This window comes from Panthera tigris, chromosome B1 (assembly GCF_018350195.1).
Source record: "Panthera tigris isolate Pti1 chromosome B1, P.tigris_Pti1_mat1.1, whole genome shotgun sequence".
Lineage (NCBI taxonomy): Eukaryota > Metazoa > Chordata > Mammalia > Carnivora > Felidae > Panthera > Panthera tigris.
Window position 1 is genome coordinate 78,721,333 of NC_056663.1, and position 24,284 is coordinate 78,745,616.

The window sequence follows — 24,284 nt, forward strand, 5'->3', positions numbered from 1 at the left end:
GCTATTCTCAGGACTTTATGTAGTGTATTCGTCTTCCAGATAATTCATGACATAGGCACTTTGATAATTCCTATTTAACACAGAAGGAAACTGATGTACAGAAAAGTTAAGTAACTTGTCTCAGATCACACAGTAAGCAAGGGTTCAAACTCTGTAATTCAGAAATTTAACCAAGAGAGCTTTGAAATCAGGAGAGAAGGTACTGGTGGACATAGATGGGATTCAGGAGAAACTCAGGGGAGAGAATCGTCAGGCCCTCATGGCCAATTGAATATTTAGGATTGCAAGGGTTTGCAGGGAGGTGGATGGGATGTAAATCAAGTGTGACCCTGAAGCTTCTAGTTCCAACAGCTAGTTGTAGCTTTCACAGTGGGGAACATAGGAAGCACATTATGTTTGGTTTGTGAATATGGAGGATTTGAAGTGTCAGAGACGTTCAGGTAGGGATGTCCTCTGAGTTAGGTGGATGCGTGGGTCTGAAACCCAAAAGAGAGGGCCCAGGAGCCCTCGTAGCATTGACAGCTCCCTGGATGTCCTCTAGTCACCAGAATGTGTAGATATAGCTTGTTCCTTCTCTGGACCCCTGTCTTTCTGGGCTTCAATTGACCAGACCAGTTGCTTCCTGCATATTTAACTGTGTCTCTGCAGTTCCCTGCCCCCATCCTCTGCCTGGGATGCCTGTATGACTGTCCCCTCTGTGTTTCATCTCCACAGCATTCTTCAAGTCTTACCTCTGATGCTTGCTTTCTGCATAAAGCCTTCCTCATCTCTCTCTTCCCAGTATAATCACCTCCTTCTTTAAAGTCCTACCACATCAGGGGCGCCTGGGTGGCTCATTGGTTAAGCTTCCAACTCTTGGTTTCAGCTTAGGTCACGATCTCATGGTTTCGTGAGTTTGAGTTCCACATCAAGCTCTGTGCTGACAGTGCAGAGCCTGCTTGGGATTCTCTCTCCCTCTCTCTCTGCCCTTTCCCCACTCATGCTGTCTCTGTGTCTCTCAAAATAAATAAACTTAAAAAAAAAAAAAGCCATACCACATGAATCCCACATGATTTACCTTATGAAGTTTCCCTAGCCTCATCCACCCTCTAGAAAGTTTGAGGAGGGAATGGACTATGTTTTGCCTTTAAAATGTGTGCCTACTTACTTTTAAGAGTTTTGATACTGAGTGATACTGGAAAACAGATAAAGCAGGTGAGGAGCAACAGTACAAGGCGGTTGTAACTTTCCAGAGTCTTCTACCACGCTTAAGGTCTTGGGCCCCAGTCTAGAATTCTTAGCTGAGTTGCAGACCAGAATCCCAGCATTTTGTCCTGTGTTTACCCTAAGGATATCGCTCACCACTCTCACATCCTTGCCAGTTTGTTGAGAAAGTCAAGGCTTGAAGATGAGATCAGAGCTGACTGGTATTTGTCTCTTCTCAAGTGGTCTCTGTTCATCTACAGGTCTTCCTCATTCAGTGGTGATATTCTCTTCCCACAGGAAGTTCTTTGCTGATGTATTTAATTAAGAGTTGACTGTGTTTGTTTTTTGGATTTTCAAAATTCTTTATTTATTTATTTATTTATTTATTTATTTATGACCAAGCTAACCAAAAAAATGATGGGTAACATCACTATCACCATTTGTGGGTTTTTTTGGTTTTTTGGTTTTTTGGTTTTTACCTTTGGCCTGGCTTTGTGCGTCTTGTTTTGTGTATATTAATTGAATCCATCTGACAGCCTACAAAGCAGGTGTTACTGTGTTCACATCATAGATCAGGAAACTGAAGCTCAGAACAGGCTAAGCAAAGTGGCCAAGAATCTCACAGTTCCCTATTGACTGAGGTAGGGTTGGAAGCCAGGTGTGTCTGGATACAAAGCTGTGCCCTTCTCACTGTGTCTCCTTCCCCCGCCCCGCCTTCCATGTTTCCACTCTTTCCTTTCTAGCATTATTGATGCTTTAAGGCAAGACCCATATGTCACCCAATCTGTATTTTCTCATTTGGGACCAGCCCAAGTACAACAAAAACTTGGTTTTTGATTTCAAAGTAATTGAAAATTTTACATGACAATTTTTTTTGAGTTCAGTAACTTTTAAAATAATGACATTAAGTTTTAGGCACTTACTGAATTATTCTATAGTTAAAAGCAATACCATAGTTGAAAACAACAGGGGGAAGATGACACTTTTGATTTTTTTAATTTTTGAACTCAAACTTTGTTTTTTAAAGTCCATAGGCATTTTCCCTTTGATTTTTGTATTTCTGGTTACTCTGTAAACCCGTGAATTTATATTACATATGTACTAACTAAACTTCCTGGTACTCCCTTCAGATTTACTGTAACCTTGGCAGCTTTCTGTTTGCTAGAATTACTGTCTTTTCTCCAAAAAGCTTTCACTTCCTCAGGCAGGAGGTACATTGAACTAGTACACACAGATGGATGAGTGACTAAAGTTCCCTGAGCCCTGCTGAACAGATTTTCATTCTTAAAACAAGATGCTTTCAGATGCAGATGGCTCTGTAATGGCTACAGTTACAGGCAACCTAAGGAATTTCAGTGGCGCATAAAGCAGGTCTCCTAGGGGGGAGAATTACTTAGGACCTAGGACACCAAGAAGGCACACTCATCCCCTGTGGGATTCTGACCCTGGTTTAAGTTTTGCCTTTCACAGAACTCTCTGCTGCTTCCTTGCAAATCCTCAGAGCTCTTTTTCTCAATTGGGGTGTGTGTGTGTGTGTGTGTGTGTGTGTGTGTGTGTGTGTGTGTGTGTAGGAGAGTCTGAAAGGTATGATGCTGGAGATAAGGCAGAAAAGATTTATATGCATGTGTCTTTTGTAAGCCAATTACCTAGGAGCCAATAAGGCCTTCTGTGAACATTCATTACTGTGGGTTTGTCTGCATATACAACACACTATATGAACGTGTACATTCTGTATGTTGTACATGATTTAATTTATCAGAATGATTGCATTCGTTCATTGATCCTTTTATTCAGTAGCAACGATGGGCCAGGTAGTATGCTGTTTGTACTGTATCTCTACTTTCTCCATTAGCTGGTAGGCTATTTCTTCACAGAGCCTAGTAGAGTGCCATAGATGGATGCTCAGAAATTTTGTACAAAAGTTTTATTTTAAAGAACTATTTTTCTGAATCTTCAAATCCTATCCCATTTACTTGAACCTTCTATTTACCTCCATGTTGTGGAAATGTACCTTCTTTTCTTTTTTTTTTTTTTTTTAATTTTTTTTTTCAACGTTTTTTATTTATATTTGGGACAGAGAGAGAGCATGAACGGGGGAGGGGCAGAGAGAGAGGGAGACACAGAATCGGAAACAGGCTCCAGGCTCCGAGCCATCAGCCCAGAGCCTGACGCGGGGCTCGAACTCACGGACCGCGAGATCGTGACCTGGCTGAAGTCGGACGCTTAACTGACTGCGCCACCCAGGCGCCCCTAGATCATCAATTTTAAATATTTTTTTTTTCTAATATAAGGATATAAAGCTAAAAATTCTTTTGTAAGTACTATAGCTGTATCCAACAAATTTTGATATGTTGAATTTTCATTATCATTCAGTTTGAAATACTCAGTAATTTCCATTTTGATCCCTTTTTTTGTCCCATAAATTATTTAGATGGGTGTTGCTTAATTTTCACATATGTGGGGCTTTTTTAGATATTTTGTTATTGATTTCTAATTTAGTTCCTTTGTGGTCAGAAAACATACTATGCATGATTTTAATCCTTTTAGAAGTTGACACTGTTTCATAGCTCAGCATTGCGCAATCTCACCAAATGTTCTATGAGCACTTGAAAAGGACACATGTTCTGTGTAATTGTGTGACTAAATGTTAATCAGGTCAAGTGTTTGATAATATTGTTCAAATCTTCTATATTGTTACTGTTTCTCTAGATAGTGGTTCTGAGAAATTGTTACTAAGAGATGGGTTCTTAAATCTCCAACTGTGATTTTGGATTTATCTTTTCTCCTTTTTTAGTTATGTCAATTTTTGCTTGATTTATTTTGCAACTCTGCTCTTAGGTGCATTTTATTTTTAAGATTGTTGTCTGCCCGTTTAATCATCATGAAATGACTTTGTTTCTTTGTTGATACTCTTTGTCTTAAAGTCTACTTTGTTTGATTTTAATATAGCTACATCAGCTTTCTTATGTTAACATTTTACATTGCATGTATTTTCTCATCTTTTAACCTTCAAACTGCCTGTGCCTATATATTGAAAATGCATCTTAACACATACCTCAGTCTTCTTTTAATCCAGTCCACCATCTTTGACTTCTAATCAAAGTGTATAGACCATTTACATTTAATGTAATTATTTGCTATATTAGATTTATATCTGTTATCTTGGTGTTTGTTTCCCTTTTGTTCCCTCTGTGATTTGTTCCTTTGTTTTTCCTTTACTTTTTGGGTTAAATACTTTATAGTATGCCATTATATATCTCTGCCATCTTTTGAGCCATACTTCTTAGTGTTGTTATTCTAGTGACTGCTTCATGGCAGTCTTGCAGACATTAATATGAATTAGAATCACCTGAAGTGTTATATAAAACACAGATTTCTAGGTTCTGTTCCAGAGTTTCTGAGTTAGTAAGTCTGAAGTGGGCCTGTGAATTTAAATTTAAATTTCTGATAAGTTCTTATGTGATGTTAATGTTGCTTACCCAGGAATTACAGGATGTACTCTTAATTTATCATTGTCTACCTTGAATCAATTTCAGGTATACCATTTTAAGGATAATGTAAGAAACTTAACAGCAGTAGAATTTCATTTATATCCCTCCTTATTTGTGCTATGTTCTCAGGTATTTCTCTCATACATATTTTATAAATCCCATAATACATTTTTATTATTTTTTCTTTAAACAATCATTTGACTTTTAAAGAATTTTTTAGAAAGAAAATTTCTTTTACATTTTATCATCCATAATTTCCAGTTCTTGTTTTTCTTTTTGATGCATCCCAATTTCTATCTGGTATCATTTTCTTTCAGCAAAAAGAACTTTTTTTTTTTCCATATCTTACAATGTAATCCTACTAGCAACAAACTCCCTTAGCTTTAATTTATACAACAATGTCTTTATTTCACCTTCATTTTGAGAAGTGTTTTCATTGGTTATTCTGAGTTGATGGTCTTTAAAGAGATGTTGTCTTGTGTCCTCAATTGCTTTGATACGAAATCATGTATTACTCTTTTCCTTGTTTCTTTTTATGTAATGTAATTTGCTTTGGCTCTGGCTGCTTATAATTATTTTTATATTTGTTTTTCAGCAACCTAACTGTATTGTGCCATAGTGCTTTTGTTTGTATTTATGTTTTAAAGGGGGCATTTGCTAAGCTTTCTAGATTTGTAAATTTTCATATAGTTTTCTGACCCATTTTCTCTCTCTTTCTGGAACTCCAACTGCACACATATTAAATTGCTTAATGCTGTCCTACAAGGTATTGGTGCCTTGTTCATTTATCCTTTAATCTTTTCTCTTTATGCTTTAGTTGGGATGATTTATATTTCTTTAATTTTAATAACCCATTTTTGTTTAATGCCCAATATGTTATTAATTTTAACCAATAAATATTTTATTTTATATACTGTATTTTTAAGTTCTTGAATGTCCATTTGTTTTTGTTTTATAGTTTCCTAACCTCTTCTGATAGTCCACAATTCTTAACTCCTGTTAATGATATTTTCTTACACAATCTGACATATCAGTTTTTAAATCCTTATTTGTTAATTCCAACCTCTGGGTCTGTTTCTACGGACTACTTTTTCTATTGACTTTGGTTCATATTTTTCTGTTTTTAAATATTGTATTCTAGACTTTCTGGAAAATCCAGATCCTGTTATATTTTTCTGAAGAGTATTGAGTTTTCTTCTAGTAGTCAATTAAATTACCCATCACCTTAAACTTCTAGAGCCTTTGCTTTAAACTTCTTTAGGATGATGTGCCTGGGTGGCTCAGTTATTTGAGCATCTGACTTTGAGCCCTGCATCGGGCTCTCTGCTGTCAGCACAAAGTCTGCTTTAGATCTTCTGTCCTGCTCTCTCTCTGCCCCTCCCTGCTGTTTTTTTTTTTTTTTTCCTTCTTCTTTTCTCTCTCTCTCTCTCAAAAGGAAAAAAAAAAAAAAAAAAACTTTTTTAGGATAGGTCTATTTTGGTTGTGCCTTTAACTGTAGGGTAAATGCCTCAGTCCTGGAATACAGTATTTCCTCTTAAGGCAGGGACCTTCTGGTATTTCAATGGAGAGCCTGAGTTATTTAGTGAGTCCTGATTTAGTGGGATTCAGACTTTTTGTGGTGGGCAGAAGCTGAAATCATCTGCTCAGCCCTTTCAACTTTCAATTCTTTCACCCCTTGACTCTTTGGAGTTTCATGTTCAGTTTAGGGATCAGCCAAAAATTTGAGGAGAGTTAATATGTACATTTTATCTCCCTCTACCCCCCCCCCACCCCTCCATGATACTAGTCTTTCCAGAATGACTTCCTTCAACTTCTGGCTGCTCTGGCAGTACCCAAATCTGTTCTCTGCCTTCTCAAGCCATTAAGACTGAGGATTTTGCTTAATTTCTGTCTACCCTGCACTGAGTAGAATGCAAGGCTCTCAAGGAAAGAGCCATTCAGAGGTGAATATTGTTTATGGTGATACTCTTTTTTTCAAGAATCCATTTTCTTCCAGTTTCTGCCTGCTTTTGGTTGCTCCCCATTGCCTTTAAATCTTTCTTTCTCTTCTTTCGTGGACAGTTTATAAGTGTTATTTGTAGGAGGTTCATCTGATTCAAGCTCTTCTGCCACTATCAGAACTGGAATTCTCTCCATAATGGACATGTAATTTCAATGAGAAATCTTTGATTTTTTTCTTAACTGCAGGATTATTCCTGTTCCTTTATAGTCTGACAAAGATACAGCTACTAATTTGCTTGGAGGCCATGTCTGAGAACTTTCAAGTGGACTGTTAATAGTGTCCCCTACTTCCGTTCTGTCTATCTAGTATATCACCTTCAGATTAATGTTTCTAAAACACAGCTCTGGACTTGACATATTGTAAGCAAGATTCTTCATTGATATCCTATAACCTGCCAAATAAAATTTGAGTCCCTCAGCTTATCATCCAAAGCCTCCACTGTCTGGTCCCCAGAACTCTGGTTGTCTGCCCTATCATAGCATTATAGTAGAAAACCATTTACCTGAAAGAGCCTGGGACGTGACTTGCTGAGGATTAGCACTCTTAACACTAGGAGAACACAGTGTTTATTTTTTTAATTTTTTTTTTTTAACGTTTATTTATTTTGGAGACAGAGAGAGACAGAGCATGAACGGGGGAGGGTCACAAAGAGAGGGAGACACAGAATCTGAAACAGGCTCCAGGCTCTGAGCTGTCAGCACAGAGCCCGACGCAGGGCTCGAACCCACCGACCGCGAGATCATGACCTGAGCCGAAGTCGGACGTTTAACCGACCGAGCCACCCAGGCGCCCGAGAACACAGTGTTTAAATAGGACATGATTAAAAGTTTTGTAAATCTTCTAGATGCATTCTGTTGTTTTCATTGTGGGTTTTGTTGTTGTTGTTGTTGTTGTTGTTGTTACTACTTTTATGATTTAATATAGATTCAGGGATGGGACACACATTACATATTTGTGTAGCTACAGTTTAAATCTTTAATGTTTGCACAACTAAAAATATAAATGGCAGGGAATTATCTGAAAACCCTTAAGACATTCCTGCAGCAGTCCCTTACATTGCTCTCATCCTATTTTTGGAAGATGAATTGGTGGCAGTGACCACACTGGTTGGTAGAAACCAAATACACAATTTCAAATATTACTGCAGGAAGGAAATTATCCTGCAGCTATTAATGTAACATGTATTTTTAAGGTGTGTTCACTTTTTTTGAATTCTTATAGAAATATCCCAGCTCAGCACAGAGCCTGCTTGAGATTCTCTCTGCCCCTTCCTCCCGCATGCCTTCTCTCTCTCTTTCTCTCTCTCTCCCTATTTCTCTCAAAATAAATAAGTAAACTTAAAAAAAAGAAATATCCCAGCTTTTGGAAGTTTCTGTTTTTGAACACCCAAAGAACAAAGTCTTCTAGTGTGTACGTAAGTCAGTGGTGGTCATTTTTCATGCATTTTCGTATGCCTACAATCTCAGAGACTTAGTCACAGTTTATTGCACATTCACGGAAACGGAAAGAACCTTAGATTACCCCAACTCCTTATGCAAAATTTTGGCAGCCTTCCACACATAGTGGGTTCCCAATGAATACTTGCTGAATTAAAACCAATTAGGGGGCACCTGTATGGCTCAATCATTTAAGCAACTGACTTTGGCTCAGGTCATGATCTCACGGTTCATGAGTTCGAGCCCTTCAATCGGGCTCTGTGCTCACAGCTTAGAACCTGCTTCAGATCTTCTGTCTCCCAGTTGCTCTTGTTCTCTCTCTCTCTCTCTCTCTCTCTCTCTCTCTCTCTCTCAGAAATAAATAAACATTGAAGAAAACAATTAAAATTACATTTAGTTTTCTCTTTGGACTTTAAAGTTCATTAGGAGTTACAGATAAAATCTGTGGTTTTGTGTTCAAGTTCACACCATGCAAAAGGCAACACAACTACATGGTGCTGATTTCCAGTGAAAATAGTGGCTGATAAAGTAGAATACTCCTCATTCAAATAATGTTACTTTGCTTATTGGTTCCAAAGAGTACTTTTAGCATCCTGTTGGACCACCAGTAAGTTATATTGCAAGTTGATGTTTGAAAAAGGCTTCTGGCCTTAAGGCACACGGATACTGTCAGCTTTCCTGAATTCTTCCAATTTCACCATTTGGGGAAGCCACTTTACCAGCGCTAGCATGAATTTTTTATTTTGAGTAAATAGCAATAATAATAATTTCCTTCTGTACCGTAGGGTTGTTACAGGGCTTAAATAAGATAGTGCTATAATAGGGCCTTAAACTTTTATTTTAAAAGTGGTAACCAGTTACCTAATAATGCATGGCATCACAAAATGTTATATGAATCAGGTATTGTCTTTACCAATGGGTATTGATTGCCTTTGTGTAATTATCTATACCTACTTACACTCCCTAAGAGTCTTCATTTTTTTAAAAAGCCGTTAGATTATTACAATGGTAGATTTCCATTTCTTTACTTTGATAGATTTCCCTATTCTAGTACTGTTTATTGTTATTATTACTAAGATTTACCATAATGTTACCGAGAATGTGCTCTAGATTAAATTATTTTAATTACATTAAGCAACACATATTATTTTTATTGAGTATTTACTGTAATTTACTTAGTCTCAACCAAGGGAGCAGGAGAGTCCTAGTCTGAAGGGAGTGCTTTAGAGCTTGTTCACTGCTTTACAGTAATCAGTGAAACCCCTTCTTTCCTTTATCTGCATGTTTTCAATGGCCCATGACTCAGTCCTCGGACCTCTTCACTTTTCAGTCTGTGCTCACTCTCTGTATGATCTCATCCAGTCTCATGGCTTAAAATAATGACCACAAGCTGACTACATCTCCAGCCCAGACCTCTCCCTGACACAGACCTGTGCATCTAACTGCCAACTTGACATATCCACTTAGATCCCTCTCAGGCATCTCAAACTTAACACATCCAAAACTGAACTGGGGAAGTTTCACATAAACCACATGCCCTTAAATGGCAGTTCCATTTTTCCTAAGGGTTCAGTCCAAGAATCTTAATTTCTCTAACTCCTGTTTCTGTCTGGTCTATGAGCAGATGCTAACAGTTCTGCCTCTAAGATGCATCTAGATTCTGACCACTTCTCACCACTGTCACTGCCACCACACTGACCAGAACCACCATCATCTCTCCCCTGGATTGTGGTGATAGCCTCCTACCCCGGATCTCCCTGCATCTGTTGAGTCAGTTGTCAGCATAGCAGCCAGAGTGATCCTGCTAAGTGTAAATCACATCAAGTCATTTCTCTGCTCGAACCTTTCTGTTACACTCAGAGTAAAAAAGTCCAAGTCTTAAATATGATCTTTACTATGGCCTCATGTGATCTGACTCCCATTAGCTCTTTTTCCTTACCTCTTACTTTCTACTCATGCTTTCTACTCTTTCACACTTGGCTGTACCTTAAACATGCCAAGTATCATCCCCAACCCTACCCTTCCCTCATTCGCTTTTCCCTCTGCCTAGTGTATTTTCTCCCCAAGATGTCCACACAGCACCTTTATTTCCTTCAGACTTTTATTTAAAGCATCGTTGAGTAAGGTCTTCCCTACTCTTTTTAAAATATCAATATCCTCCCACATCCTCCCACATCTCCACCATGTTATATGCCCCTTCTCTTCATGTCCCCCTAGCACTTAACTGTCCAACATTTGTATATTTTACCTAATTACCTTGTCTGTTGACTGTCTCCTCCCAATTGAATGAAAGTTAATGATAGCAGGGACTTCTGACTGCCTTTCTCATTGCTAGATCCTCAGTGTGTTTTTGTTTTTTTTTTTTAAGTTTATTTATTTAAGTAATCTCTACACCCAAGATGGGACTCAAACTCACAAACTCAAGAGTTGCATGATCTTCTGACTGAGCCAGCCAGGCACCCCTCTCCTCAGTGTTTCTAATAGTGCCTGGTACTTATTTTTGAAATTAATAAATGAATAATAGAACTAGGCTACAGTTTTACATTTTGCCAGCAGATGCCTCTCGCTAAGCATATTCCCACATCTGAATGTTTGAAGTTACAGTTTGGTCCACAGTATGAAATAGTTAAACATTTGCAGTTGTATAATTTAAAAGTCTTCCCACTGAAATCACACGTGTAAATGGTGGGCAGGCATAGCTTAAACAACTGCAAGAGGGCCTTCGAATAATTCACTTTGCTGCTGCTGTGATATCTGAATGAAAGTTGCACCATTGCCTGTGAGGGCTTGTGCAGCTATCAAAAATTTCAGAGAGAGGGAACGTGGCTGTATGTATATGAGAGTTGGAAATGAATGTAGTATTAATCTTATCTGTAATATAAAGTCTATTATGTTATGTTATTTTAAAGTGACTCTGTTATGTCTGTGTTAGGTTAAAGTGAGCATTCCTATGCCTGTATTATCTGTAAATCATATTTCTCATCTATTTTTTAAAAGAAATTTCAAGGCAGGAAAGATGAAGTTTCATATTCTGATTATATATATTAGTACTTTATATTAGTGTAGTAGTCTTTGTTTTAACAATTTTTTTTTTTTTTATTCAGGGCAACACAACTATTTATGTGCTGGAAGAAATGACTGTATCATTGACAAGATTCGACGAAAGAATTGTCCTGCCTGCAGACTTCAGAAATGTCTTCAAGCTGGAATGAATTTAGGAGGTAAGTCTTGTGTTTTTAGTTAAATAAAAATTAAGATGGAAGCTCTGTATACTCCCAAAATTTAAGATGAAGCTAACATGGAGCAAAGATTTCTAAAAATCTTAACAAGTTCTATACTCATGCTAAAACATTTTAGTATTTCTTTCTTAGCAGCAGTTAAAAAAAAGTATGTTATGTGGCTGTAGTCCTAGTGAAGTTTTCAACCCCGAGTTTGTGAAGGTTTCAAAAACTGGGAACATAACCAAAACCAACACAAAAATGAATGACTTTTTATATAAAACCATAACTAACAGTTTTTATTACAATGTCTGTTTAGAAATAAGCCCTATATGTGATAACATTAATCAGATATGAATACATTTCTAACTCTAAGAATAAATGTAATAAAGGAAGACCTGTATTTAAAGAAAAACAAAAACAAAAGAAACTTTGAAATATCACATGAACCTGCCAAAAGGGGGGTAGGATGGGTGGTGGGGATGGTAAAAGACTTGAACCGAACACAAAAGTATACAGTGCCCATGAATGGGAAGGTCCAGTGTGCTAAAGGTATCAGTTTTCCCTGAATTAATTTATGCATGTAACACAGTCCTAACTAAATTACCAATTGGTGATTCTAAGTTCTTAAACAACAAGCAACAAAATTCTGAAAAAGATAAATAGTAAGGGCAACTAGCTCTACCAAATAATAAAGCATATGATATAGCTATAGTCATTAAAATGGTCTGTTTGTTTACTGATTGTAAGATCAACAGAAAGTCAAGAAAAAAATTAACATGAGATTTTTGTATATAGTAAATTTGGCATTCCACATCAGTGGCAAAAGGATCAATTATTCACCAGAAATTATTGTGACAACTGGGAAGCAATCTGGGAAACAAGAAAGTTGAATCCAAACTCATAATCTCCACCCAAATAAATCGTAGTCTTTCAAAGTTTTAAACTTGGAAATATAACCATAGAAGTACTAAAGGAAAACATGGATATTTCTTTAATACTCTTCAAGTGGAGAAGACCTTTCTAAGTATAAAACTCAGAAGCTATTAAAAGAATTGAGGAAATCAACACTATTTACAAATCAAATATTGCTTCAAAGGCAAATAATAAATAAGAAGCTGGGAAAAAGTACTTGCGACTTACAGACAAAGGGTTTATTTCTTCATAAAAAGCTCCTACAATTTCATAAGAAAAAGAAAGTTCCTATAAAAAATGAGATTGAACAGAACAAGAATATGAACAGAACACTTATAGACAAAAGAAATACAACTGGTACTTGAAACACATGAAAAGAGTCTCAGTCTAACCATAATAAGAGAAACGCAAATTTAAGATATTTTTTACAAATGTCAAAAATAAAACATGTTTATGATATATTGTTTGATGATATAGAAATAAAGTAAAATTCAGTGGTGATCTTATGCATTTGAGATGGAAATAAGGTGATACAGCCCCTATGGAGAGGAATTTAGCTATTTCAGTAAAATGGTAAACATTTGACTCAATAACTCCACTTTTAGGAATTTATCCTAAGTATATTTTTGCAGGTAAGACATGATAAATTCATAAAATAGTCATTATAACATTGTTGACCATCAGAAATACATTATTCATGTGGTCAAGATTGATTAAATAAATTACAGATACTCTTCAGACATTAATAAGAATAAAGGAAGCTCTATATGGATTGATCTCCAAAATATTGTTTAGTGAAAAAAATCAGGTTGCAAAATAGATGTTTTGTCTACTACTAGTGGTATATCCGTTTCGGAAAAAGAATATATATTGTATCGAACATTTCTGGAATAGTATACAAGAGACAAGAAACTGGTCATGTCTCAGTAGAAAGGATTGGGTAGCTGAGAGACAAGGATAGGAAGGAGAATTACTGTCATTGTATTCTCTTCCATGGCTTTGAATTTTGTATTCTGTTTAATGCATGTGTTATGTACACATGTTGCCTAATTAAAAGAAATAAAGTAATTTGAAAAAGAAATCAAATGAGACTTCATCCTTCTTTGCTTTGATAAATGAACCAATAGGCTGCTAGTCGGGACTGGTGAGTAAAATGGCAGGATGGAGAGCAGAGACTTTTAGAAATCCAGAGGGGTATGGACCGTGGCCAGCTGAGACTGTTCATGTCAGACTGTGGCCTGAATATGTGACACAATAGCTCAGCCAGAGAGGCTCTTGCTGGTTAAGAGGATGGGCTCTGGAGCCAGACTGCCTGGGTGGGAATCCAGCTACTTCTTGACCATGTAACCTCAAGGGAGCTACCACCTTTTCTGTGCCCATGTTTCCTTATCTTCAACTTGTAGTGATCAGCATGTCTGCCTCATGGACTGTGATGAGGATTGAATGAGTCAGTGTGCAAAGAAAAGAAAGCACTCAGTGCATGTTCAGTGGGTGGAGGTAATGCTCATTGTGATTTCCATAGCGCCTTCACACATGATCCAAATGATATTATTGCCCCATGTTTTGGTGATGGTGAACCTCAGGTGCCCAGAGAGGCTAAGTGACTTGCCCAGACATGTCACAGCCAGTAAAATGGTCTTATATCTCTAGACTTGTGGTCTGGTGTTTCTAGTAACCACACTGTTCCCTTTTTCTGTTATCTGAATCAGTGCAAATGTGGCGCAAAAGATCACCTTCTTAAGCATGTGAGTGAGAATCAGGAGAAATGAATCATTTAAAATCTAGATGGCACAAGGGTACAGCCATTGGTTATAAAATAAACTGAATCAATTTTGTAAAATCCAACATCTGAATCTAAATATACATACACACAACTGAAGTATCTTTTAAAGTGTCTATATGTAAATTTTATATAACTTACAAATATTTACAAATATTGTAAAACTTTACTATGTAAATATTACTATAAATATTATATAACCCATTCTATAAAATATAAGTACTGTTAGTTACTATAACAAAATAACCATATCTATAATTCCCTACCTCATAGTATATTGTTAAGAATGAACTGAGCCCGTTTATAACCTTTAAAACAGGGTTTCTCCCCATGGGGGAGGGGAAGGAAAAAAAAAAAAGGTTAGAGTGGAAGAGAGCCAAAGCATAAGAGACTCTTAAAAACTGAGAACAAACTGAGGGTTGATGGGGGGTGGGAGGGAGGGGAGGGTGGGTGATGGGTATTGAGGAGGGCACCTTTTGGGATGAGCACTGGGTGTTGCATGGAAACCAATTTGACAATAAACTTCATATATTGAAAAAATAAATAAATAAAACAGGGTTTCTCAACCTCTGCACTGTTGACATTTTGGGCCAGGTAGTTCATAATAAGGAACCATCCTATGCATTGGTATATCGGCATCCCACCTACCAAATGCTGATAGCAACCTCTTCTCCCCAAGTTGTGATAACCAAAAATGTTTCCAGACTTCACTAAATGTACCCTGGGTGGCATTAAAACCCACTGGTTTAGCTATAATAATAAATAATTGTAAGCACTATTCAGTTGTGAGATATTTTCTGCTAGAATGTGAATTCCATCAGGGGAAGAATTTTTGTCTATTTTGTTCATTGCCTTTTCCCCAGTAACTAGAACGGTGCCTGGCACAAAGTAGGTGTTCAGTAACCATTTATTGAATTAATTAATTGAATGAATGATTAACTGGCATTTTTGAAGGCTTCTGTGTTCTCAGCATTTTGCTAAGACTTATATATGTGTCATCCTTTTTCAACCTCGGTTAACATATGTGATACATACTTTTAATCTGTCCATTTTGGAAGTGAGTTCATGGAGGTACAGAGAGGTTAAAGGAGTGGCTTAAGGCCACAGGGCCAGGGGATGGCAGAGCCAGAACTCAAATCTCTGTCCCTGGCACCAAAGCCTGTACCCAGTGTCACTCTGCTGTATGACCTAGGTCCACTATTTGTAGATTGGCATTTTTATTTATTTTTTTATTATTTTTTTAATGTTTGTTTGTTTTTGAGAGAGACAGAGCGTGAGGGGTGGGGAGGGGCAGAGAGAGAGGGAGACACAGAATCTGAAATAGGCTTCATGCTCTGAGTTGTCAGCACAGAGCCCGACGCGGGGCTTGAACCCACAAACTGTGAGATCATGACCTGAGCCAAAGTCAGACACTTAACTGACTGAGCCACCCAGGAGCCCCTGTAGATTGGCATTTTTAAAATAGCCCAGATTATCTATTAATGGCAGCAGCACCCTGCTTTTTTATTTGTGTCTGTAATGATCTGTAAGTGAGGTTTGACACAGTACCGAATATAGAATTCACATAGTTTGTTGTTGGTTTCTGTGTATGAGGCATAGGTTTTGTGAGTTTTGGTAAAACATTTTACTAGAGAGAAAGCATATTTTGAATCTCGAGGTCATTGCAAGTAGTGAGTCAAAAATGGGCAGAGTAGGAAATAATATTTATGAAAAATACTCTTTTCTTCAGATTCGAGTTACAACTTAACCATTTCTGGCTCAGAGATTAAATCCTTAACTTTTATTAAGTGTCGAGTTGCAGTGACCTACATTGTAATCTTTCTTTTTCTTTTATAATTTATTTTGAAGCCTTGCTTTTAGTTTCAATTTGGGCAATAGGAAATGTGAGCAATTTTATCATCTTCAAAAAGGATAATGTAAAGTTTAACCTTTTAATGTGAAGCAATCTTAAAAATGTGAGTGAAGTGAAACCTTTTTATACATGTTCCAATCTCACCCGTTGTCCTAATGAAGGAGGACTGTGCAGTTTCCTTTGATCCACCCTTCTTCCCCGCTACCTCTCTTGGGGGATAAGGCAGCTGCCAACCCAGTGTACTATTTGGCCGGCATTTTCTGTCGGTGAGTGGTCATCACTCTGGGAACAAAATTAGCCTTCCCCTTCTGAAGACTTCAGGAATCCAAAATACTTGACAACGGTTTTTTTCCTAGCTTATCATCTGGTTAGTGTATAATCCTAACTGTGTCCCCACACTAGCATCTACCTTAGAAAGTGGGAGGAAGGAAGAACAAGTCGATTTTTATGTCTCGGAAGTTAAAGCCAGAAAATGTGCCTCTTCCCTTTTCTCTAGATCCGCTCCCTCCTTCCTACCACAAGTACCATTCCTTTTCTTTAAAATCCTGCTGCGCTTTAGGCTGCATGCAAAGGAAAATATAGCAGAAGATGTGAGAATGTCAACAGAGAAATTGAAAGGAAAATAACAGCTTTTCTGGCCCCAAGCTGGGCCTGCCATGCTTGCTCTAGCCCCTATCAGTAGATCTAAAAAAGTCTTGGTTCCATATGCATGAGAATTTACTGCTTTTCATAGCTTTCTTCAAAGAATTAATCACTTTCACATGCCAGTGTTCTGATGAGGATGATCTATATACATGTCTTTTAGAGCTTCTCCTAAAACGCATAAAACATCATTAAAGCCAAGTGGCCCTCAGACCAAGAATAAGTTTTGAGGAGCACTTCACTTGACTGCACTCTGGCCACGGCATATAGAGGAGATCTTCAAGATTTTTCTATTCCAGTCCTCCCATTTACAGAAGAGGAACTTGGAATCTAAGATCATATCATCAGAGACTTAAAAAATGCAACGTAAGAATTCTAATTCCGTTGTCTTCCCTCTTTTCCAGAACACACCCCTCTCTTATTTCATTTCTCATCAAATAGGCTAAGTCCCCTTTCACTTTCCTTTAATGAAGCCTCTAAAACATTAAAATCTTGCTTCCTGTAGCTTTAGAAATGTAGACTTTACAAACCACAGGGCATTTCTAATCTGGGTTCCAATTTACTTCCAGCGCCTATCTGCAGCTTTCCTCAATGCCAGCAAAATCACTCTCACTGGGTTTAGCCAGAGCCTTCCTTTAAAGGGTGGCCGTATCAGGCAGGGCTACCTCTTCCTCCTGGAATGGATCATGTCATGTCATGTGAGAAGAGAGGGATGTCAGACACAGGAAGCAGTAGCAACAGTAGACATGATGGTTGCTTTCTGGAGACAGAGAGGAGGCAGCTCAGTGAAAAAGGAAGGGAAGCAAGATGCTGATACTAGCAGTGTTCAAAGATACACTCTCGTATATTACTGATGAGGATGGAACCAAAGAGAGGAAAATCTGTAAATTAAAATTCATCCACATAATGCAATATTAATCAGCCAATAAAATTATGGCGATGAAAATTCAGAGCAACATAGAAACTTTCTAAAAAAAGTAATAATGAAAAATTAGCATGCAAAATTATTAAAATTTTACTTATTCTATGATTCTAGCTATATAGGAAAAGACTTGGAGGAGTCAAGAGACTGAGGAAGAAATGTTCAAGTAGGTTGTGTCTTGTTTTTAATAATATGAACGTTTTATAATAAAACTTTAAAAATAGAGTTCACAATTTTGAACTAAAAAGGGAAACATAAGAATAATACTGCTACTGGGCAGAAGAAGTAAAGAATTCTACAGATAACCAAAGGAGTTTTCCCTGAACAGAAAGGAGGAAAAGGTGGAAGGAGACTAGAGACATCAGTAAATCAGTCTCCTGCTGTGAAATGCTGGGAGAACTGAAATGGAGAAGTGGGTGAAAAACAAAAGACCCAAAGATCCTAGAGTGACAGAATCATAACTGATTCTCCAAGAAAAGGGATCTTTTCTACTTGAGGTAAATTGGCTTTACCTGCCAGCAACTTTTGGTCACCTGCAAAACTCACACGCGGTGTGGGTCTGGTGAGAGAAGTTATAGGATCAACGCCAGTGAAGAGGAGGTTTAATATCTGAAATCCAATAAGGAAAACAATTTTTATATCTTTAAGGGTCTCCTGAGGCAGGATATGCAGTAGTCTGTATAAGTTTAGAAAGCCCAAGTGTACTGAGTTTTATGAAGAAATACCATTGCTTGGATTTTTTTTTTTCTTTCCAATTCCTCTTGCTTGGAGACAATAAGAATTTCAGTGGGACTTTTGAACAGTAAAGTGCAGAGGGAAATAACACATTTTTATAAATCAATGAAAGTATGGTTTTTGAATCTTCACGTATAAGTTACGCCATACTCATTTTCTTAGTAATATGACTTGAGTTAAACAACTGGTATTTTTACCTTGCAAAATTTCAAAGAGGAAAGTTCAGGATTGGTCCCAAAGCAGACACAATTTCAAGATTTACTATTTTTCTTCATTTCTGAGACTTTTTTTCTTCCAAAGTTTACCTATTATGATTATAATTTGCGATCAGTATGTGCATTTAATTTTTATTAGTTTTTTTTTTTAAACTCTTAATTATATTGGTGTCTTATTTGGTGACAGATGACATCTTAGCAATAGAAACATTCGATTCAAAGATTCGTCCCTCCTAAGAACATACACATTTGTAGGCACATACTCATGTCTGGGTGGGCTTACCCAGGTAGGCCGCTTTTCTTGGATCTTTTAAAATATATGACCCAGAGATGTTTGGGAAGTTTTGCTTGGTATACAAAGGCCCCTTGTTACTTCCATGCATCCTTTAACTTTTTTGTTTGCAGTCTGTCCTGGTAGGTTGTCATCCCTTCTACTTAATGGGCAGCAGAGCTTAGCCTTTCTGACCTTTTGGGGCCAGGATAGCTTGTCACTGGCCCTGGTGATCTCCAGAGAACTGGCATCAGAGCCAGCCTCTCTCCTTCTGGGCACCACCTCGGATGTACGGTCCTCTTTTGTCTGGACTCCAGCAGCCTTCCAGTTCCACACACTCAGTGCTGTTTTCTGTAATACATGATTGTTTTCTAACTCTCTGATAAATTGTGGGGAGCTTTTGTTTTTGCGTTGTTCGCAGTGCTTCCTATTGTTGCACTCTTTGAAAAGTTACTTCAGATGATAGAGGTTTATTTTTATTTTTATTTTTATTTATTTTTGAAAGAGAAGAGAGAGAGAGGGGGTGGGGGAGACACAGAATCTGAAGCCAGCTCCAGGCTCTGAGCTGTCAGCACAGAGCCCGATGCAGGGCTCAAACTCACAGACCATGAGATATGACCTGAGCCAAAGTTGGACACTTAACCAACTGAGCCACTCAGGCACCCCAGGTGATAGAGTTTTATTATAAGAATATTGATAATTTCACAATTAGCCATTGGGAAATACTGGGATGTTGCTTGGGACACATCAGGTTTCAATTTCTAGGGTTTTCTCTTAGATTTGTTTTCCTCTTTTTTTGGCTTCTTTTCAAGCAGGAAGCTCTCTCCTCCCTCTGTTGGTGTTTTTGCTTACTCATTATTTTCATTATACTTGTTTCTAGGCGCTACCTTCTGTACCCTGTAGCTTCATTGTCATCTGAGTGTCCTGGAGTCAAACTTCCAAGAGAGGGTCTGGGCTGATTGGTTGGTTAACTATCAGAATGGAGCTTCTGATTGGGTGGAATCCTCCAGAGGATATAGACACATGGCTGCCTTTGCCTCTGCTGCCCCTACCTTACCCAGGCTGGTGTGGCAGGTTATAGATCCCTGTGCTGCAAAGTTTGATGATCTTTGACAAGAAAGATTTTGATCCCATTTTTCAGGAAGGAGCTATAAGTATAGATAGCAATCAGAGTATAATAGACTCAATGTAAACTCAGTAAACAGTTACAATAACTGTTAATTGTAGAGAATCCCTTAAATCATAGTAATTTTTTCAACACCCTGATTTTTATTCACATGTTATAAGTTACCCATATATTTAAAAGTAAAACATTTGTTTTTAGCAAGCAAATTGGCAAAGGAAAACAATAACTTCATGATCTTGGAAAAAACTACTAAGGCTTTATTTTGGAGTTCAGGGCTTTTTGATATAGCTCTTCAGAAAACACACACACACACAGACACATACACACACACACACACACACACACAACATAAATAAAGCAAATCTTAATTTTAAAAAAATCACCAGTTAATGCGTAAGGTAGACATTTTCTTGTAAAACATCTCTATACTAAGATAGTTCTCTGTCCCTACATGCCACGCTCTGGACAAAGGAGGAGCTCTAGGATCATGGGAAGGGTAGGGAATGAGGGCTAAGGAAATATTAGGGAAGAAGATGAAACCACTTAAAATTAGGCATCATAGGTTTACCATACTCAGTCAACTTAGAAAGGGTGCTCAGTCATTCTAGCTAAAGTCCCTGTCTGTTCTCTAGGATTCGTTGCACTGTCTACCTCAAATTCTGATTTCCCACAGTGAAAATCTTGAATTCATTTACTTTTAATTAACAGGCATGTCCACTAAGGAATATAATTTAATCTTTTTCATTTGAAAACCTAGAGACTAATGATCATCTGCTTGTTGCCTTTCTGAATAAACATCTTCTTCTCCCCGTCTTCACAGTAAAATGTTATGATTGTGAAGATGGGGAGAGGAAGCTATTTATATTACAATAAAGTCCTCTGTTCTCACCTCTAGGACATACAGAAAACCATCCAGCTAACCTGCCAACAGTCTGTCAGCCTTCAGTAGTAAATATGTATGATATTTAATATCATTAGTTTCTGTTAAGATGATGATTTTTCTGGCACAGATAACTTACCCTTTAAAGGCTAACCCAATTCTGGGGTGACTGGGTGGCTCAGTCGGTTAAGCGTCCAACTTCAGCTCAGGTCATGATCTCACAGTCTGTGATTCGAGCCCCATGTCAGGCTCTGTGCTGACAGCTCAGAGCATGGAGCCTGCTTCGGATTCTGTGTCTCCCTCTCTCTGCCCCTCCCTTGCTCATGCTCTCTTTCTGTCTCAAAAATAAATTAAAAAAAAAAAACATTAAAAAAAAGAATAGTATTAGAGTAAGAATATTACAAAAAAATAAAATAAAGGCTAACCCAATTCTAACAGATTTTTAAAAATATTTTTATTGATTTATCAAATTATACATACTTGCTACAGCAATTAATAAAGGAAACTAATAGTTCTCTGCAATATATTGAGGGAATAAAGATGGAAGAAGAGTCAAGACGTTTGCCGAGCACTTTATTTACTGATGAAAAAATAATGATTTACATTTTGGCAGGGAGGCTCTTAAAAACTGAACTAGCAGAGCTAATAAAAATGGTTTCTTCAGAATGTGCTGCTTCATTATTTTGAAAAGAAGATCTATCAACAATAATATAAAGGCAGTTGCTGAGTTAGGTCAAAGAAGTCAGAAACTCCAAAATGTAATTGTGCTCTGTTTCTCCTTCAGTGTTTGTACAGTATTTGTTTTGAGAGGATGATAATGTGGAACATGTTTAAATAGTGAGGAAGATAAGCAGTTGCTCAGTTACCAGCTAATTATTTTTTTTATATTAAGATTAATTTAATTTGTATAGGAGGGGATCATACTGTTCCAAAAGTGCATCTCTGGTGAACCCATTCGTTGATTTGTTCAGCAAATATCCATCGCACACCTCTGAAATTCCAGATGTTCCACATGATGTTGCCGATGTAGCAATGAGAAGACAGGCACTGGCCTTGTTTTCAAAGACCTAATCTTTAAGAATGAAGAGATTTATTTTGGACCCGATAAGCATTAAAAATTGCAGCAGGGTACTTAAAAAACATCCTTACCGTTGATAGCGGCCCAAATCCCTGGAGTTCTTTCTCTCTGCCTTAGAGTGGTACCCATAGCTTCTTGACCTGTATTGATCAAAGTGGTGGCACCTCAGGATGACTTCCCATGACTGTGTCCCTTGATATTTGGTTGGTTCATCTTGCCTAGTTGCTTCCCATGCGTGCTGATCCTACCAAATGGCCCTGTGGCATCTGCTAATGCTTGCATGGGACATTGTCTAGAAGGGAGCAGCTGTGCAGTGCGAACTCCTGCAGAATGACCATAGCTCCGTCCCAGTTCCAACTACAGCATCTGTCAGGAAACGGAATTCTTCACTTCCTGTTGCTCCCTCAACTCAAGCTGTGAAAATAAGCTCTTCACATTCTTGCTGAAAAATTGAACTTCACCATGAAGATTTCTGGCCACCTTAGAGGTTTCTAAGTCATTTCTGGTCTGAGGACAACTGAAGCAGCTCTGGTTGGTCTCCTCAGAACATGTGCCATGTCTCTGTCTCTTATCACTCTTGTAACGGATGCTAGGAAACGTGTGTGAAGAAAGGCTGGAACTTCGGGAGCCACTTTCTAGGAGCTCTCTCTCAGCTCCCTTCAGTTCTTGAACCACCATAGCATGTTACCATTTCCCTCAGGAACTTCAGGACTCACCTGCAGCAATGGCCTGAGAAGCCAGGAGACAAACTTGTGTGAATAATATTTTTAATGTTTTTATTCTTGAAGACCTCTCCACACAAAGTTTTCTTAATCTAGAAAGACTCAAACCAAGCCATTGCTAATTCTAAAATTAGTTCACCAGTGAAAATTCAGTTTCATCTTTATTTGGCATTTCATGATAATGACTTAGAAACATTTGCATATGTTAAGTAGCTCACTTTTTTGTTTTTAATTTTAAAGCAGACACTTAAAGCCTATAGAATAAAAACACCTTTCCATTCTGTATATACTCCTATTTTTCGATAAATTGAGTTAAGTTAGAAATTTTAAGCCAAATTCAAAAGATAATGCAAAGGAACAACAGGAAGCCCAAGAGGACTGTGTAATTAAACGATCAGTCATTCTTGGTTCTCACTGTATATCACGTTCATCTGTCAAGTCTTTGTTTTAAACCCACTCACCCGTGCCCTACTCCCAGAGACCCTCATGCAGTAAATCTGAGAGAGCACGGGCATCTTTTAAAATAGTATGCATTGTACATCAGTACACTAGAGCCAAGAACATCTGTTCTAGGGGTTACTAGAACACTGGCAGCAGTTTTCTTAGGATAAGAAAGCCCTTTCATTGTTTGTTTTTTAAATGTTTATTTCTTTATTTTTGAGAGAGAGAGAGCATGCACACGAGTGAGCTTGTGCTTCAGGGGAGGGGCAGAGAGAGAGGAGTAGTTGAGAGTCCCAAGCAGGCTCTGTACTGTCAGCCCTGTCAGTGCAGATCCTAATGTGGGGCTCAAACCCACAAGTGGGAAATTATGAACTGAGCTGAAGCCAAGAGTCAGACCCTTGACCAACTGAGCCACCCTGGCACCCCTCTTTTTTTTTTTTTAATGTTTATTTTTGAGAGAAAGAACATGAACAGAGGAGAGGCAGAGAGAGAGGGGGAGACACGAAATCCGAAGCAGGCTCCAGGCTCTGAGGCGTCAGCACAGAGCCCAATGTGGGGCTTGAACCCATAAACCATGATTTAAGCTTCTGAGCCACCCAGTCGCCCGCCCTCGTTTTTTTTGTTGTTTTTTTTTTAAAGCACCATTGTTTTATTTTATTTTTTTCCATTTAGCATTACTTTTCTCTTTTTAAGTAAATCACTAATCAGCATTTGGAAAATATTTCTTTATCAGGAGAGGTCCCCTAAAAATGATATTTGAAGTTAATACATATTTGTATTTTCCTTGTCAACTCTAACAGCCCTGCAAAGGTCCATGTTAGCGTTTAGTCCACTGACTTTACTGGGTTGTGCATTTCTAAGCAATAACTTTTTAAATTTTACATTTAAATGCTACAAATATTTGGGGACAGAGTGTTCAGAATGCAAAGATGAAGGTAGGTTTCTTAACGTCAGAGAGGAAAAGTCTGAAACAGTGATCCTACAGCTTTCTTCTGGGGAGCCAAGAGTGAGGAAAGAGATGAGAAGTCTGAGAATAATCTCAGGAAAGAAACTGGGGGGTGAGAGAGTCCATGGAAAGGTTTGTGATTTTTTACGAGAGAAGAAGCAGATTTAGAAATGCCATTTTAGGTGTCACCTCACGTTTGTTCATTTGCTCCTACCTCATACCCTGGACATGTGTAGACATTTGCCCCCACTGAGGAGAGAGAAAAGGAGCTAGGTTATAACTCCTCTCCCCCCCCACACACACTTAGAGTGCCCCCATGCCAGCCAGCACTGTGGCTGTCCCCTCTCAAGCTGGTAGTCAGTGGGTCAGATGTTTGTGTATGTGGTGTCGTCCAAGACCTCAAGTGGGTCTGTTCTCCACACTGTTC

At 38.0% G+C, this 24,284-nt stretch overlaps 1 protein-coding gene across 1 annotated transcript in view; it reads left to right on the plus strand.

Moving 5' to 3' along the window:
- NR3C2 (nuclear receptor subfamily 3 group C member 2) overlaps positions 1-24,284 on the plus strand; it is a 345,322-nt gene that overhangs the window by 230,892 nt on the left and 90,146 nt on the right. The window contains exon 4 of the mRNA XM_007091751.3: positions 11,219-11,335. Coding sequence (XP_007091813.1) covers positions 11,219-11,335 — 117 coding nt within the window. The remainder of the gene's footprint in view (positions 1-11,218; positions 11,336-24,284) is intronic.